At 38.8% G+C, this 17,962-nt stretch overlaps 1 protein-coding gene across 1 annotated transcript in view; it reads left to right on the forward strand.

The window, feature by feature from the left end:
• Positions 1-17,524, forward strand: part of RNF150 (ring finger protein 150) — a gene marked incomplete at both ends in the record, with an annotated part of 250,070 nt that extends 232,546 nt beyond the window's left edge. The window contains one exon of the mRNA XM_079707553.1: positions 17,406-17,524. Coding sequence (XP_079563679.1) covers positions 17,406-17,524 — 119 coding nt within the window. The remainder of the gene's footprint in view (positions 1-17,405) is intronic.
• Positions 17,525-17,962: the final 438 nt, after the last annotated feature.

Consider the following 17,962-nt stretch of genomic DNA (forward strand, 5'->3'; position numbering starts at 1 on the left):
CTGCAACAAGAGAAGCCACTGCAGTAAGAAGCCCGCACACCACAAGAAAGTGTAACACCCGCTCACCGCAACTAGAGAAAGCCCACGCCCAGCAACAAAGACTCAATGCAGCCAAAAATAAATAAAAAATAAATAAATTTTAAAAGTAATAAGAATAATAAAAAATAAAATTAACTCAGAACGGGTCATAGACCTCAGCATGTGATACACCACTTTAGTAGAACAAAGGATGAAAATAACAATATCATCTCAATTGATGCAGAAAAAGCATTTGACAGAACACACAAAGACCAGTTGATTTTCCAAAGGCTAACAATGAACAACCTAAAAGGGAGATTAAGAAAACAATCTCGTTTACAATAACATCAAAAAGAATAAAGTATTTAGGAGTAAACTTAACTGAGGAGACGGAAGACTTGTACACTAAAAACAACAAAACATTGCTGAAAGAAATTTAAAAGACACAAATAAATAGAAAGCCATCCCCTATTTGTGGATTGGAAGACTTAATATTGTTAAATGTTCCTACTACCCAGAGCAATCTATAGATTCAATGCAATCCCTATCAAAATCCCAATGGCATTTTTTGCAGAAGTAAAAAAAAGAAAAAATCCTAAAATTCATATGGAATCTCAGAAGACCTTGAATATCCAAAACAATCCTGAGAAAGAAGAACAAAGTTAGAGATCTCACACTTCCTGATTTCAAAATATATTACAAAGCTACCATAATCAAAACAGGGTAGAAATGGTACAAAGACACATAGACCAATGAAACAGAATAGTGAACCCAGAAATAAACCCTCACATACATGGTCAAATGCTCTGTGACAAGGGTGCCAAGACCACACAATGGGGAAAGATAGTCTTCTTGACAAATGGTGTTGGGAAAATTGGAAATCCATGTGCAAAAGAAAGAAGTTGGACCCTTATCTTGCAGGAATCATGCAGGATGGTGGTGTCCTGGGCATCTGTGGCACAACAATGTGCATGTGGTCAACAATATTGTACTGTATACTTGGAAGTTGTTTTGAGAGTGAATTTAATGTGCTGTGGTTTTTTGCCACCAAAAAGAAAAAAAAATTGACTGTTTCTTATATAGTTACATATACCCACCATATGGACCCAGCAGTGCACTTCTAGGTATTTACCCAAGAGAAATGAAAATGTATGCCCTCAAAAAGACTTGCACACAAATGTTCATAGCAGCTTTATTTACATTAGCCAATCACTGGAAATAACTCAAATGTTCATCAGTTTATGAATGGATAAGCAAAGTGTGATATATACACACAGTGGATCACTGTTCAGCAATAAAAAGGAGTGAACTATTGATATAGGCAACATCATGAATAGATTTCACAATGAGTATACTGAGTGAACGAAACCAGACACAAAAGAGTACATACTGTAAAACTGCATGTGTATAAAATTATAGAAAATTCATCTTAATCTAGAGCCATAATTCTCCACTGGGGGTGATTTTGCCTCTCCGGGGAGCATTTGGCAACGTCTGGAGACTTTCTGATTGTCATAGCTGGGGAGGGGGTAGCACTATTGGCATTCAATGGATAGAGACCAAGAATACTATGAATCATCCTGCAATTCCCAGGACATCCCCACTACGAGGAATAATTCTTCAACCCCAAATATCAATTATACCAATGTTGAAAAACACTGATAAAGAGTTATAAAAAGAAAAGCAGATCAGGTGTTAGCTGGGTCCAGGGACGGGGGAGGAAATGACTATAAAAGGACATGAGAAAGCTTTGGAGGGAAATAGAAATGTTTAACATTTCAAATAAACACCATCAGGATAGTAAAAGTGGTTGCAAGAGTACATCCATGCATTACATCCCTCAAAGCTCATCAAAACTATGATTCAGGGCTTCCCTGGTGGCGCAGTGGTTGAGAGTCCGCCTGCCGATGCAGGGGACATGGGTTCATGCCCTGGTCCAGAAAGATCCCACATGCCACCGAGTGGCTGGGCCCTTGAGCCATGGCCGCTGAGCCTGCGCATCCGGAGCCTGTGCTCCACAACGGGAGAGGCCACAACAGTGAGAGGCCCGCGTACAGCAAAAAAAAAAAAAACTATGATTCAATAAAGTTGACTTAAAAAACCAGTTTGGAAGACTGGAAGAGCAAGAGGGTGTTACCCAGAGCTCCTGAGCACGCTTCCACTATTCTGATGTTGTCGGAGCTGTCTTGCTTCTCCTGAGGGGACCACCAGCACTGAGTAGGTGATCAGGATCCTCCTCTCCTGATTCTACTGAAAGCACTGTCAACACTTCTGGACCCCACAGGAACCTGCCTGAACCAGAGCATAAGAGCTTCCCTCTTCCTCCCACCTTCCAATCTCCTCGGCAGGACCTAGGAGAAAGCCCGCTGGCAAAGGAGTCTGGGAAATGCAGTTCCCAGCCTTCTAGCTCCCTATGAAACAAGAGAGCACAGAGGGCAGAAAGGGGGCACAGTACCTACGGATGAGATCTGGCATTTTGCTGTGGTTCTCCATATCCTAAACTACAGCCAAATCAAACCATCCACCTGCCTTGTAATGTGCTCTGATGATAACTAGTCAAGTTGGTTCTCCTGAAAGAAATGCCATCTCCCCTCATCTCCATACTTCCAGTGCTAATCAGATCTCACTGCTGGTTTACATGTAACCGACTTCATGAACCCTCTGGGTTACCCAGTTGGAGGTGAAATTTAACTCACCTTTCTGTTTCATTTGCATTTATACCTCTCTTTTAGCATATATCATCCTTTATTAAACTTATGTAGACACAAGCCTGATTTCTTTTACTAGATCAAATTCAATTTAAAAGCAGAGACTGTATTTAGTTCATCTATTTTTTCCTCCAAAGGTCATCAACGGTGCTGTGTACCTAATAAACGTTCAATAAATTCCTATTGAATAAATAAGTGGTAAATAAGTTGATGAATGAATAAATGAAGTCTATAGATAATTTTATGCAATTGCAGAAATGGATATCTGCATGGTATCTGCCTATCTCTCTAAATCCATCTGGTAGCATTCCCTTTTTTTTCTTTCTTTGTTTTTTTTTTGTTGTTTTTGCGGTACGTGGGCCTCTCATTGTTGTGGCCTCTCCCGTTGCGGAGCACAGGCTCCGGACGCGCAGGCTCAGCGGCCATGGTTCACGGGCCCAGCCGCTCCGTGGCATGTGGGATCCTCCCGGACCGGGGCACGAACTCACGTCCCCTGCATCGGCAGGCAGACTCTCAACCACTGCACCACCAGGGAAGCCCACATTCCCTTTTTTATTCTTTTTTCATTCCAATCATATTCACATTTATCAAGTCTTCCATATACCAGACACTATGCTTAATGCTTAAGGTTTTATATGGGTAGTACTAATTAGGAATTGTAAAATAGCTATTAACAACATAAATGTTCACTAGATTTTGCCTTCTTTCCTGCAAAAACTAATGTAAAACTAATGCAAAAAAATCACATTATCCCTTCTTTTTGCTCTTAGTAAGGAATTACTCAATGAATGAATTGTTAATGAAATCATAAGGAGTTTGAGCAATTGGAGAAAATCTTTCTCCTGCTGGGTGAAGTGTCACAGGGAAAGAAAACCAATGATGAAGAGATAAAAGGAGAGAGTGAAATCCTAGCTTATGATCTTATTTAATAACCGAATTTCCAGGGAGTTCTCCTTTACCAAGTCAGAATGAGAACAATGCTTTAAACGTCCCCAGGTGAAAAAGAATTTTCCTGATTTGAGCTCACCCTGTCTATAATTATGGAGCAAGCATTTAAAAAAGCAAAAGTGCCAGTTATATCTGAACAATTCTAGGAGTCACTTGGCCAAGTGGATGAATTTATATTGTAAGCCTGGAATGCTTGGTTCTCTAAGGTGACCAAGCATTGTCTTTAGGAACAACCTAGCAGCCAAAAAGAAATCTAGCAGCTGTGCCATTGCAGAATAGCATAGCTGTCAACAGCACTAGCTGTTGGGTTAGGATTCCATTTCTGCCTTTTTCTGTGTTTTTGACCGTGGACAAGTTGACTTCACCTGCAAAATGGGAAGCAGTCATTGGGGTAATCATCCACCTACTCCAGAGCATCCTTGTAAGGATGACATATATAACATGTAATTGCTTAGAACAATGCCTGGAACATAGGAAGCAGTCCTACACTCCAGCTATTATGATTAACATTATTGCACAGCCTCTGAAGAAAGTGACACAAAGACCTACCATTCTCACAGCAGAAGCCACTCATAAGAGGGAAAATTTAAATGAAACTGGAAGTTTATCTCCCCAGAAATTCTTGTTAAGCAAAAGAGAGAAAAGCAAGGAACACATGTGAAAGGAATACATTTCCTTATTGGAAACACTCTGCGTTTGAAATCAAACTCACTTTCCCGCTTAGATTGTGACGGAGTATATAAGCTCCAACTCTAAGAAACCTTAATTTTGAAAAGAAATGAAAAGACAGCAATATTGTAAGGCAGCCAGTCTGGCTGTATGTCTCCCCTATGGTGCTTTTATATAATACAGGGTGATCGGAAATGTCCTATTTTCAAAAAGATAAGCATCAGTAGCAACGGACAGAAGGATGCTGTTTTTCCTTGAAAACTTATTTTTCAAGTACATGGGGAAAAATAAGCTTTTATGTGATGTAGAACAGTTCCAAGCATGTGAATATCAAGCCTACTGGAGAATCAGGACACCTGGGGGATTATATTCATCACCCCCTTATTTTCTCTCAACACAGGGGACACTTACTCTAAGGGTAATGTTTGTTAATTCCTAACAGAACAGGACTTATTCCAGCCTGCTACAGCTCTATGCCTCCTTTCATAAGTCAGGCAGTAGAGTAAATATCAAACCTCATTCTGGGATGGATAATTTTCTGCTTTAGCTGTGAATAGCCATCATATAGAAACAATTAACTAGGAAAGCAGTGACTTCATATGAAAAGTGTCCTGTCAAGTTAGTAAAACACATGGTCAGTGAAATGTAAACCAAAAGATGCATTTTTTTAATAAAAAGCCAAGCCACTCTTGTTGCAGGCAGCAATGTGTTCTTCAACTTACCCAGGATGGAAAACCTCTTAAGTGAATGCTTCTCAGCCTTTTGTGGTTTCTGTAAGAATCTGGTAAAAGCAAACCCTCTCACCAGAAAAATGCATAAATGCACATAACCACAGAAGTGTATGTAATTTTGAGTACCTGGACTCCCCCAGAAGTCCACACTAATCCTCAGGCTAAGAATCTCAACTCTGAAGTATAGATATGGTCAAGTTTGTGGACACTGGTGTCAGACAGGCCTTGGTGTAAATTCTGGATCCAACTCTTACTGCCATGTACCTTCCTGAGCCTTAGTTTTATCACCTGAAAATAGAAATAATAATTCTTCCTATGTCATAGGTTAATTGTGAATATTCAATCTATTTAAAGTACTTAGCATAGTCCCTGGCATATACTAACAATAAGCACTAATATTGTTATTAGTTAATAAAATATAAAACTTGACACCCTATGTGTCCACAGAGGGACTTCAATTAAATTTCACTGCTACAAACATTTACTAAGTGCCTCCTACTTCTGAAGGAGTGCGGTGGGATTCTGAAATGGGAATGTTGACAATGGGTGGCCCTGAGCCAGCGAAGTAAGATAGGCCCGACGTGCCCAAGACAGGACAGACCAGATCTCAGGTTGGAAGGAACTTTAAGTCATCCAGCCCCACCGTTATAGACAGTTATATCAAACCCCCAGCAGAACTACAACTGCAATGTCCATTTCACAAAGGGAAACCTGTGACTCTTCAGGTAACACTTTATGTATTAAAGAGGAAAGGAATAAACCAAAGATATTAATCCCTTATGGACTAAATAGAATTAATAAAAACAAATCCCGCTGCCAAGAATTTTTTGGTTAACCACAGTTAGCCTACTGATGGATTTTACTTAGAATTAAATGTGGAAATATGTGAAAGCAGTAGTTATGGATCAACAAAATTGGTCACAAAGCTCCATTTAAAACAGTGTTTTCTGCTCACCATCTAATCAGATGCTCTTTAACACTGTGATAAAGAGATTCACGACGGAGCATTAGATGACTTGGGATCAGTCTTGAAATCCACCAAAATACCTTCTCTATGATGAAGTGAATAAAACATAAAAGAAGCAGACTCATAGAGAACAAACTAGTGCTTACCAGTGGGGATGGAGTAAGGGGCAATTTAGGGGTGGGGGACTGAGGCACAAACTGTTGGGTATAAGATAGGCTCAAGGATGTATTGCACAACACAGGGAATATAGCCATTATTTTGTAATAACTGTAAATGGAAAGTAACCTTTAAAGTTGTATAAAAATAAAAAAGTAGTGAAAAATAAAATAAACTATTACTTCAATTTGTCCTCTTACCTCCATTCCTATTACAACAAGCCACCACCATGTTTCATCTGTTTCGCTGCAGTGCTTTCTTCTGGATTATCTCCACCCTTGACCTACCAATCTATTCTTCACTTAACAGCAAGAGTGCTCTTTTAAAATATTAAGCAGACCATATTACTCCCTGTTTAAATTCTCTCAATGTCCTTACAATGCATGAAACCAAGAGAGGAAAGTGTGTCAAGTAGGTATTATACTACTGTGTCAAAGGGACTAAGGCTTCTTTTTTGTTTGTGAATAGGAATAATAATACCCACATCAAAGGGTTATTGTGAGAATTCAGTAAAGGCAAATGTTATTTTTGCATTCATTTTATATTAGCTTTTGCAGGGAAGAAGATAAAATTCGGTGAACATTTATATTGTTAATTGTTACTTTACACTCCTCAGTTAGTACCACCTACAGAGAACCTTCTAAATGTTTTAGTGTCAACATTTTTATTTGTATTATTTTGGCCTCGAAGTAAAACATCTGCCTTGATTAAAGAATAAAACCCTGCTTTTAAAAATTATGGAGCAAACCAAGTTCAATTAAAAACACAGGACAGACTAAAGAATAATTTCAGATGTCTTCAGATCATTTTTTTAAGTTTTGGCATGGAAAATGATTAGATACTGTGGTTGATGTAATGTCACATCATGAAAATTGCACCATTTTTGGCAAATCTCTATTTTTATTGGTTTGAATTCATCTTTGCCTAGAGCAGTGCAGGACAGTTTCCAAAATAGCATCGTGAATTCAACAGCCGATAGTTATAGCAGTCCCCACAGCCCTTTTCTCTTTCAATTCACACATTCCGATTTAGAAAACACCACGCTGAGAATGAATCCTTGAAATCTGCTGAGGCTGGTGGCTGAGAAGATAGGGGTGTAGGTGAAAAGCTGCAGGTACAGTAAGCTATCTCTACACAAGTCAACTCTCATCTGTGCTTCCTTTTGTACTAGCTCCATATGAAAGCTATAAGATCACTCCATGGTGATCTCTTTGATTGACTTACAGTTTACTTGTGAGCTGTCATTTTTGGCTTCTTGTGAACTAAATTGGTTCATGGACTATTGCCCAAAAGAACAAGAAGAAGGAGAAGGAGAAAGAGGGGCAGGTGAAAGGGGAAGGGAAGGGAGAGACTATATCTCTACAATACAGCTCTCATTTTTAAAATTTTTAATATAATTTTTAAAGGTTACACTCCATTTACAGGTATTACAAAATATTGGCCATATTCCCTTGTGTCGTACAATACATCCTTGTAGCCTGTCTTACTCCCAGTAGTTTGTGCCTCCCACTCCCCCGCCATCATGACCCTCCCCCTCCCCCCACTGGTAACCACTAGTTTGTTCTATCTCTGAGTCTGCTTCCTATTTTGTTGTATTCACTACTTTTTTGTATTTTTTAGATTCCACATATAAGTGATATCATACAGTATTTGTCTTTCTCTGTCTGACTTATTTCACTTAGCATAACACCCTACCAATCCATCCATGTTGCTACAAGTGGCAAAATTTCATTCTTTTTTATAGCTGAGTAGTATTCCATTGTACATATATATGTATATATACCACATCTTCTTTATCCATTCAGCTGTCAATGGACACTTAGGTTGCTTCCATATCTTTGACCCTCATTTTTTATCTCCAGGAATAAGAATATTTCAGCTTTCTTTACACCTCAGAGTAGTGATTTCTCCCATTTAGTACATACTTGTACTAAATATACACTAGCAAACCTTCTTCTTTTTTTTTTTTTTTTTAATGGCTCACAGGCCCAGCTGCTCCACAGCATGCGGGTTCTTCCCAGACCGGGGCACGAACCTGTGTCCCCTGCATTGGCAGACAGACTCTCTACCACTGCGCCACCAGGGAAGCCCAGCAAACCTTCTTTTTGATTAAGGAAAAAAAATTTTTTAATAGAAAGCAACATGTTGAAGGGTTATGACAAAAGAAAGACAACTCTTTCTCACTGGTAATTCTATTAAATAATTATTTATTGAGCACCTGCCATGTATGAGGCACTGTGCTAGACTGGCATCAGCATATACATGAATAAACTGTAACAACTGGAAAGGACTCTAAGATATCTAGAACAAACTCTCATTTTATAGACATTTAAACTCTAGTCCTAAAGGAGAAAGTGACTTATACAAAGTAACATGTGTAGTTACTTATAGCCGAGACTAGAATACAGTCTCCTAAAGTAGGATAGGATCCCAGTTCTCATAAATATAATTTTCAGTATATAATTTTCTCATTGTAAAAGCGATGCTTACAGAGAGCACTGAGTAAAAAGAGTGGATCGAACACATGAAATTACTTCCAGCCACTCCTAAAACCCCACAAAAACTATAGCAAAGGGATTTTTGTAAGGCATAGACCAACATGGACAGGGAAAATGTAAAAAGAGACAAAGGCAAAATTTGGGCAACTGGGAAAAAAATAAGGGGTCATTGACCTAGTGGACCTAAAAATCAAAGGGAGGTCATTTCTCTGGCTGTGCAGGTTGTATCCTGCTGAAATTCAGTGTCCACTGTTCACTCAGCCTCCAGGGTGAAAGCTTCCTCCAGGTGGTGCTGAGTGCAGCCTACACAACAGCAAGCCACAGCCCTGCAGAGAAAACAAGTGTGAAGTAGGAAGGGGAGGACCATCCTAGTTTGCATCAAAGAATTCCCCAAAGGTCAGGGATGGAAGGTACCAGATGGCTCTGGAGAGGAGGATAAATGGGAAGGAAGTACACACACACAAAATAAAGATGGGCTATACATACAGGTATAGGTACAGCTATAGATATGGATGTGGATACAGATATAGATATAGACATAGATATTTAGCCAGCCTAGCATGTATACAGTATGAGGCAGGAATCCAGTTTCACCTTTTTCTAAATGACTAGTTTTATTGAATTTTTGTTGAATGTCACCATTTTCAAAGACTAAATACTGTACTTCTATCTTCCAAGATCTGCTTCCAAAGTTTTATTCTACCCATTGATCTGTCTACATTTCTACAAATCTCATGCACTTTTGGGTCTGGGAAACATTTTAGATCTCAGTCTTTAAGTATATCCCTGTGAAATACCTCATTTCTCTAAAACTGACTCTAAGACCATAACTCTTTGTTAGTTCTCTGTTTGTCTCCTTTTAAACATCTGAAGAATTCACTACCCTTCATGAAACTCATATATTTTTCTTAACTGCACTTCAACATGAAATAAATTATATCAACGATTATGAGAGCAAAAGTGTATTATAACCAGCCACATTCTTTAGCACTTAGATGTTTTGTTGGTCTTTTAATTGCGTATTTCTTCTGCAGGGTAATGGAACATGCAAGATGTTCTGGTTTTGAAGCTGCCCTATAGGCAGCTGAGCTCCCCAGCCTCCCCTGTTCGTACTCCCTAGCTTGCCTCTGCATCCCAGTCATATTTAAATACAGTCTGATGTCCATCTGCACAAGGCTCCCTATCACCTACAGCCATCTGTGCATGCTATTGCTAGTGCTTAAAAGATTCATCCTTCTCATTCATCTGGCTAAAATACAAGTTATCCTATAGGACTCAGTTTAGATATCGCAGCCTGTGGGAAGCCTTCTTTGATTCACTAAATGGTTATGTAGCCCCATTACCTGCTCCTATAATACCGGTACATCTTCCAGCAAAGTGCTTATCCTGTTGGGTGGTAATTGACAAGTAAATGGTCTACCTGTCTAGTGAACAGCAAGCTCCTTGAGATCTGGAACTGCCTCGCTCTCACCCATATCCCTACAGTTAGCATAAGCCTTAGCACGTAGTAGGCACTCAATAATTATGTCTTGAGTGAATGAATGATACCTGTTCATTGAAGAATGGTTAGGAGTAAAACTAAACTTTTTATAAAGAAAAGAATTATAAACCCTAAAACTTGAAACAACTCTTATTAACATTTTTGGTTTTCTTGCTTCTACTTAACTTTCTCTGTCAATTTCACTGCACTACAAACTCTCTGGAAATATAACTTTAGTGATTATAACCAGAAGATTGTCCTTTAGATGAAATATAGTTTACTGAGATATTTTTTATTGTTGGACTTCTTGCAATGTTTACTGCTATAAATAATGCTTAAATGAATAGTTTTGCATCTCTGATAATTTCTCTTTAATGCATTCTGGAAATGAAAGTACTGAGTGAAAATTTCACAGTTCTGAGTGCAGTTGATCAAAATACCTACCTCAATGTACCCTTAACTGTAATACACTCTTTTTTAAAGAGTGAAGATTTCATTAAAAAAAAGGAATAACTTCTTTTCACCTGATATTTATAGGCCATTTATATTACATTTTTTGTGAACTGTATAACAGTAACCTTTACCTATTTTTCTGTTGGACTCTTAGTTTTTCTTATTTATTCAAAAGCTCTCTGTTGGGCTTCCCTGATGGCACAGTGGTTGAGAGTCTGCCTGCGATGCAGGGGACACAGGTTCATGCCCCAGTCCAGGAGGATCCCACATGCCGCGGAGCGGCTGGGCCCGTGAGCCATGGCCACTAAGCCTGCGTGTCCGGAGCCTGTGCTCCACAACGGGAGAGGCCACAACAGTGAGAGGCCTGCGTACCGCAAAAAAATAAGAAAGAAAAAAAAAAGCTCTCTGTTAAGAATACAGTCCTCAAAGATTGGTTCAAGATGACGGAGTAGGAGGATGTGCTCTCACTCCCTCTTGCAAGAGCACTGGAATCACAACTAACTGCTGAACAATCATCGACAGGAAGACACTGGAATGTACCCAAAAAGATACCCCACATCCAAAGACAAAAGAGAAGCTACAGTGTGATGGTAGGAGGGGTGCAATCACAATAAAATCAAATCCCATAACCGCTGGGTGGTGACTCACAAACTGGAAAACACTTATACCACAGAAGTCCACCCACTGGAGTGAAGGCTCTGAGCCCCATGTCAGGCTTCCCAACCAGGGGGTCCGGCAATGGGAGGTGGAATTCCTAAAGAATCAGACTTTGAAGATTAGCGAGATTTGACTACAGGACTTCGACAGGACTGGAGAAACAGAGACTCCACTCTTGGAGGGCACACACAAAGTAGTGTGCTCATCAGGACCCAGGGGAAGGAGCAGTGACCCCATAGGAGACTGAACCAGACCTACCTGCTAGTGTTGGAGGGTCTCCTGAAGAGGTGGGGGGTGGCTGTGTCTCACCGTGAGGAGAGGACACTGGCAGCAGAAGTTCTGGGAAGTACTCCTTGGCATGAGCCCTCCCAGAGTCCGCCACTAGCCCCACCAAAGAGCCCAGGCAGGCTCCAGTGTGGGGTTGCCTCAGGCCAAACAACCAACAGGGAGGGAACCCAGCCCCACCCATCAGCAGACAAGCAGATTAAAGTTTTACTGAGCTCTGCCTACCAGAGCAACAGTCAGCTCTGCCCACCACCAGTCCCTCCCATCAAGAAACTTGCAACAAGCCTCTTAGATAGCCTCATCCACCAGAAGGCAGACAGCAGAAGCAACAAGAACTACAATCCTGCAGCCTGTGGAACAAAAACCACATTCACAGAAAGATAGACAAGATGAAAAGGCAGAGGACTGTGTACCAGATGAAGGAACAAGATAAAACCCCAGAAAAACAACTAAATGAAGTGGAGATAGGCAACCTTCCAGAAAAAGAATTCAGAATAATGCTAGTGAAGATGATCCAGGACCTTGGAAAAAGAATGGAGGCAAAGATCGAGAAGATGCAAGAAATGTTTAACAAAGACCTAGAAGAATTAAAGAACAAACAAACAGAGATGAACAATCCAATAACTGAAATGAAAAATATACTAGAAGGAATCAATAGCAGAATAACTGAGGCAGAAGAACGGATAAGTGACCCGGAAGACAGAATGGTGGAATTCACTGCTGCCGAACAGAATAAAGAAAAAAGAATGAAAAGAAATGAAGACAGCCTAAGAGACCTCTGGGACAACATTAAACGCAACAACATTCGCATTATAGGGGTCCCAGAAGGAGAAGAGAGAGAGGACCCAAGAAAATATTTGAAGAGATTATAGTCAAAAACTTCCCTAACATGGGAAAGGAAATAGCCACCCAAATCCAGGAAGCACAGAGAGTCCCATACAGGATAAACCCAAGGAGAAACACGCCAAGACACATAGTAATCAAATTGGCAAAAATTAAAGACAAAGAAAAATTATTGAAAGCAGCAAGGGAAAAACAAAAAATAACATACAAGGGAACTCCCATAAGGTCAACAGCTGATTTCTCAGGAGAAACTCTACAAGCCAGAAGGCAGTGGCATGACATATTTAAAGTGATGAAAGGGAAGAAACTACAACCAAGATTACTCTACCCAGCAAGGATCTCATTCAGATTCAATAGAGAAATCAAAAGCTTTACAGACAAGCAAAAGCTAAGAGAATTAAGCACCACCAAATCAGCTCTACAACAAATGCTAAAGGAACTAATCTAAGTGGGAAACACAAGAAAAGAAAAGACCTACAAAAACAAACCCGAAACAAGTAAGAAAATGGTCATAGGAACATACATATCAATAATTACCTTAAACGTGAATGGATTAAATGCTCCAACCAAAAGACACAGGCTTGCTGAATGGATGATACAAAAACAAGACCCATATATATGCTGTCTACAAGAGATCCACTTCAGACCTAGGGACACATACAGACTGAAAATGAGGTGATGGAAAAAGATATTCCATGCAAATGGAAATCAAAAGGAAGCTGGAGTAGCAATACTTATATCAGATAAAATAAACTTTAAAATAAAGAATGTTACAAGAGACAAGGAAGGACACTACATAACGATCAAGGGATCAATCCAAGAAGATATAACGATTATAAATATATATGTACCCAACATAGGAGCACTTCAATACATAAGTCAACTGCTAACAGCTATAAAATAGGAAATTGACAGTAACACAATAATAGTGGGGGATTTTAACACCTCATTTACACCAATGGACAGATCATCCAAACAGAAAATTAATAAGGAAACACAAGCTTTAAATGACACAATAGAGCAGAGACATTTAATTGATATTTGTAAGACATTCCATCCAAAAACAGCAGATTACACTTTCTTCTCAAATGCTCATGGAACATTCTCCAGGATAGATCACATCTTGGGTCACACATCAAGCCTCAGTAAATTTTAAAAAATTGAAATCATATCAAGCATCTTTTCTGACCACAATGCTATGAGATTAGAAATCAATTACAGGGAAAAAAACATAAAAAACACAAACACATGGAGGCTAAGCAATACTTTACTAAATAACCAACAGATCACTGAAGAAATCAAAGAGGAAATCAAAAAATACCTAGAGACAAATGACAATGAAAACATGATGATCCAAAACCTATGGGAAGCAGCAGAAGCAGTTCTAAGAGGGAAGTTTATAGCAATACAGTCCTACTTCAAGAAACAACAAACATCTCAAACAATCTAACCTTACACCTAAAAGAACTAGAGAAAGAAGAACAAACAAAACCCAAAGTTAGTAGAAGGAAAGAAATCATAAAGATCAGAGCAGAAATAAATGAAATAGAAACAAAGAAAACAATAGCAAAGATCAATAAAAATAAAAGCTGGTTCTTTGAGAAGATAAACAAAATTGATAAACCATTAGCCAGACTCATCAAGAAAAAGAGGGAGAGGATTCAAATCATTAAAATTAGAAATGAAAAAGGAGAAGTTACAACAGACTCCACAGAAATACAAAGCATCCTAAGAGACTACTACAAGCAACTCTATGCCAATAAAATGGACAACCTGGAAGAAATGGACAAACTCTTAGAAAGGTATAACCTTCCAAGACTGAACCAAGAAGAAATAGAAAGTAGGAACAGACCAATCACAAGTAATGAAATTGAAACTGTGATTAAAAATCTTCCAGCAAACAGAAGTCCAGGACCAGATGGCTTCACAGGTGAATTCTATCAAACATTTAGAGAAGAGCTAACACCCATCTTTCTCAAACTCTTCCAAAAAATTGCAGAGGAAGGAACACTCCCAAACTCATTCTATGAGGCCACCGTCACCCTGATACCAAAACCAGACAAAGATACTACAAAAAAAGAAAATTACAGACCAATATCCCTGATGAATATAGATGCAAAACTCCTCAACAAAATAGTAGCAAACAGATTCCAGCAACACATTGAAAGGATCATACACCATGGTCAAGTGGGATTTATCCCAGGGATGCAAGGATTCTTCAATATATGCAAATCAATCAATGTGATACACCATATTAACAAATTGAAGAAGAAAAACCATATGATCATCTCAATAGATGGAGAGAAAGCTTTTGACAAAATTAAACACCCATTTATGATAAAACCACTCCAGAAAGTGGGCATAGAGGGAGCCTACCTCAGCATAATAATGGCCATATATGACAAACCCACAGCCAACATCATTCTCAATGGTGAAAAACTGAAAGCATTTCCTCTAAGATCAGGAACAAGACAAGGATATCCACTCTCATCACTATTATTCAACATAGTTTTGGAAGTCCTAGCCACGGCAATCAGAGAAGAAAAAGAAACAAAAGGAATACAAATTGGAAAAGAAGAAGTAAAGCTGTCACTGTTTGCAGATGACATGATACTATACATAGAGAATCCTAAAGATGCCACCAGAAAGCTACTAGAGCTAATCAATGAATTTGGTCAAGTTGCAGGATACAAAATTAATGCACAGAAATCTCTTGCATACCTATACATGAATGATGAAAAATCTGAAAGAGAAATTAAGGAGACACTCCCATTTACCATTGCAACAAAAAGAATAAAATACCTAGCAATAAACCTACTGAGGGAGACAAAAGACCTGTATGCAGAAAACTATGACACTGATGAAAGAAATTAAAGATGATATCAACAGATGGAGAGATATACCATGTTCTTGGATTGGAAGAATCAATATTATGAAAAAGACTACACTACCCAAAGCAATCTACAGATTCAATGCAATCCCTATCAAATTACCAAAGGCATTTTTTATGGAACTAGAACAAAAAATCTTAAAATTTGTATGGAAACACAAAAGACCCCGAATAGCCAAAGTAGTCTTGAGGGAAAAAAAAGGAGCTGGAGGAATCAGACTCCCTGACTTCAGACTATATTACAAAGCTACAGTAATCAAGACAATATGGTACTGGCACAAAAACAGGAATATAGATAAATGGAACAAGATAGAAAGCCCAGAGATAAACCCACACACCAATGGTCAACTCACCTATGACAAAGGGGGCAAGGATATACAATGGAGAAAAGACAGTCTCTTCAATAAGTGGTGCTGGTGAAACTGGACAGCTACATGTAAAAGAATGAAATTAGAACACTCCCTAACACCATACACAAAAATGAACTCAAAATGGATTAGAGACCTAAATGTAAGACCGGACACTATAAAACTCTTAGAGGAAAACTTAGGAAGAACACTCTTTGACATAAATCACAGTGAGATCTTTTTTGACCCACCTCCTAGAGAAATGGAAATAAAAACAAAAATAAACAAATGGGACCTAATGAAACTTAAAAGCTTTTGCACAGCAAAGGAAACCATAAACAAGACAAAAAGACAACCCTCAAAATGGGAGAAAATATTTGCAAATGAATCAACGGACAAAGGATTAATCTCCAAAATATATAAACAGCTCATGCAGCTCAATATTAAAAAAACAAACAACCCAATCCAAAAATGGGCAGAAGACCTAAACAGACATTTCTCCAAAGAAGACATACAGATGGCCAAGAGGCACATGAAAAGCTGCTCAACATCACTAATTATTAGAGGAATGCAAATCAAAACTACAGTGAGGTATCACCTCATACCAGTTAGAATGGGCATCATCTGAAAATCTACAAACAAAAAAATGCTGGAAAGGGTGTGGAGAAAAGGGAACCCTCTTGCACTGTTGGTGGGAATGTAAATTGATACAGCCACTATGGAGAACAGTATGGAGGTTCCTTAAAAAACTAAAAATAGAATTACCATATGACCCAGCAATACGACTACTGGTCATATACCCAGAGAAAACCATAATTCAAAAAGACACATGCACCCCAATGTTCACTGCAGCACTATTTACAATAGCCAGGTCATGGAAGCAACCTAAATGCCCATCGATAGACGAATGGATGAAGAAGATGTGGTACATATATATGGTGGAATATTACTCAGCCATGAAAAGGAATGAAATTGGGTCATTTGTAGAGACATGGACGGATCTAGAGACTATCATGCAGAGTGAAGTAAGTCAGAAAGAGAAAAACAAATATCATATATTAACGCATATATATGGAGCTAGAAAAATGGTACAGATGAACTGGTTTGCAGGGCAGAAACTGAGACACAGATGTAGAGAACAAATGTATGGACACCAAGGGGGGAAAGTGGCATGGGGGAGAATGGTGGTGTGATGAATTGGGATATTGGGATTGACATATATACACTAATATGTATAAAATGGATAACTAATAAGAACCTGCTGTATAAAAATAAAATAAAATAAAGTTCAAAAAAAATGAATACAATCCTCTGTGAAATTTTTGCAGATAATCCCAGTGTGACATATACCTTTGATCTTATTTTTCATGTTTTTAATATTTTTAGAATTTTATACACATTTATCAATCTTTTCATCTGTGAATTGCTCAATTGCTTTTCCATGTAACACTTCTTGCCTTACTTAGAGATGTTAGATATATTTTCTTCCTACTTAGATATATACTTATAAGATATATGTTCCTCTGGCTTCATTAGTTTCTTTGTTTACATTTAACTTCTTGACCCATTTAGAATTTATTTGGGGATGTAGTGTGAGAAAAGTCTCTAACTAGACTTTTTTTCTTTTTTTTACGAAGTAGCCTAATACCTTCTCTTGGGCTTCAATGAAATATTATTAAAGGCAATTGTATTGAAATAATCAGCATCTGAAGACATAGCTCAGTGTTCACTGTGAACTTTGTTTCCCCCCACCAGGTGAGCAGGAGCCAGCTATAAGCAGTGATTCTGACATCTCGCTGATCATGGCAATGGAGGTTGGACTGTCTGATGTAGAACTTTCCACCGACCAAGACTGCGAAGAGGTGAAATCTTGAAATGGCGAATATAGAAAAAAGGGATGATAGAACCCAAGGGGAAGGAAGGGAGGAGTGCCCCAAGACTGGACCAGGCACACGCACCTCCAGAACACCTTGGCGACTCCAGGGCACTCCACACAAGAATGGTACCGAAAAGCAATATCCAAAGTCACGTTCATCAGGATGCAGTTTCTCCGTCTCTACAACAGCTCATGGCCTTGGCACCTTTGAAGTTGAAAGCTGATTTTCTCTCCCATGTCCTTGTAGGCACACACTTCCGAAGTTCCTCAAACAGACTGAAAAGACACTTTTAGGGCTTCTTAGTTTCATTTCAGTTTCTTGTTTTCCTATTTGGGGAATGTTGTTGATTTCTTTGGCGCTTTCTTTTTAAGGACTATGTGTAGTTTATGTTCACTCTTTTGTTTTTCCTTTGATTCACTCCAGCTTTTGTACAGA

This window comes from Hyperoodon ampullatus, assembly GCF_949752795.1.
Source record: "Hyperoodon ampullatus genome assembly, chromosome: 1".
In the NCBI taxonomy this organism is placed as follows: Eukaryota; Metazoa; Chordata; class Mammalia; order Artiodactyla; family Ziphiidae; genus Hyperoodon; species Hyperoodon ampullatus.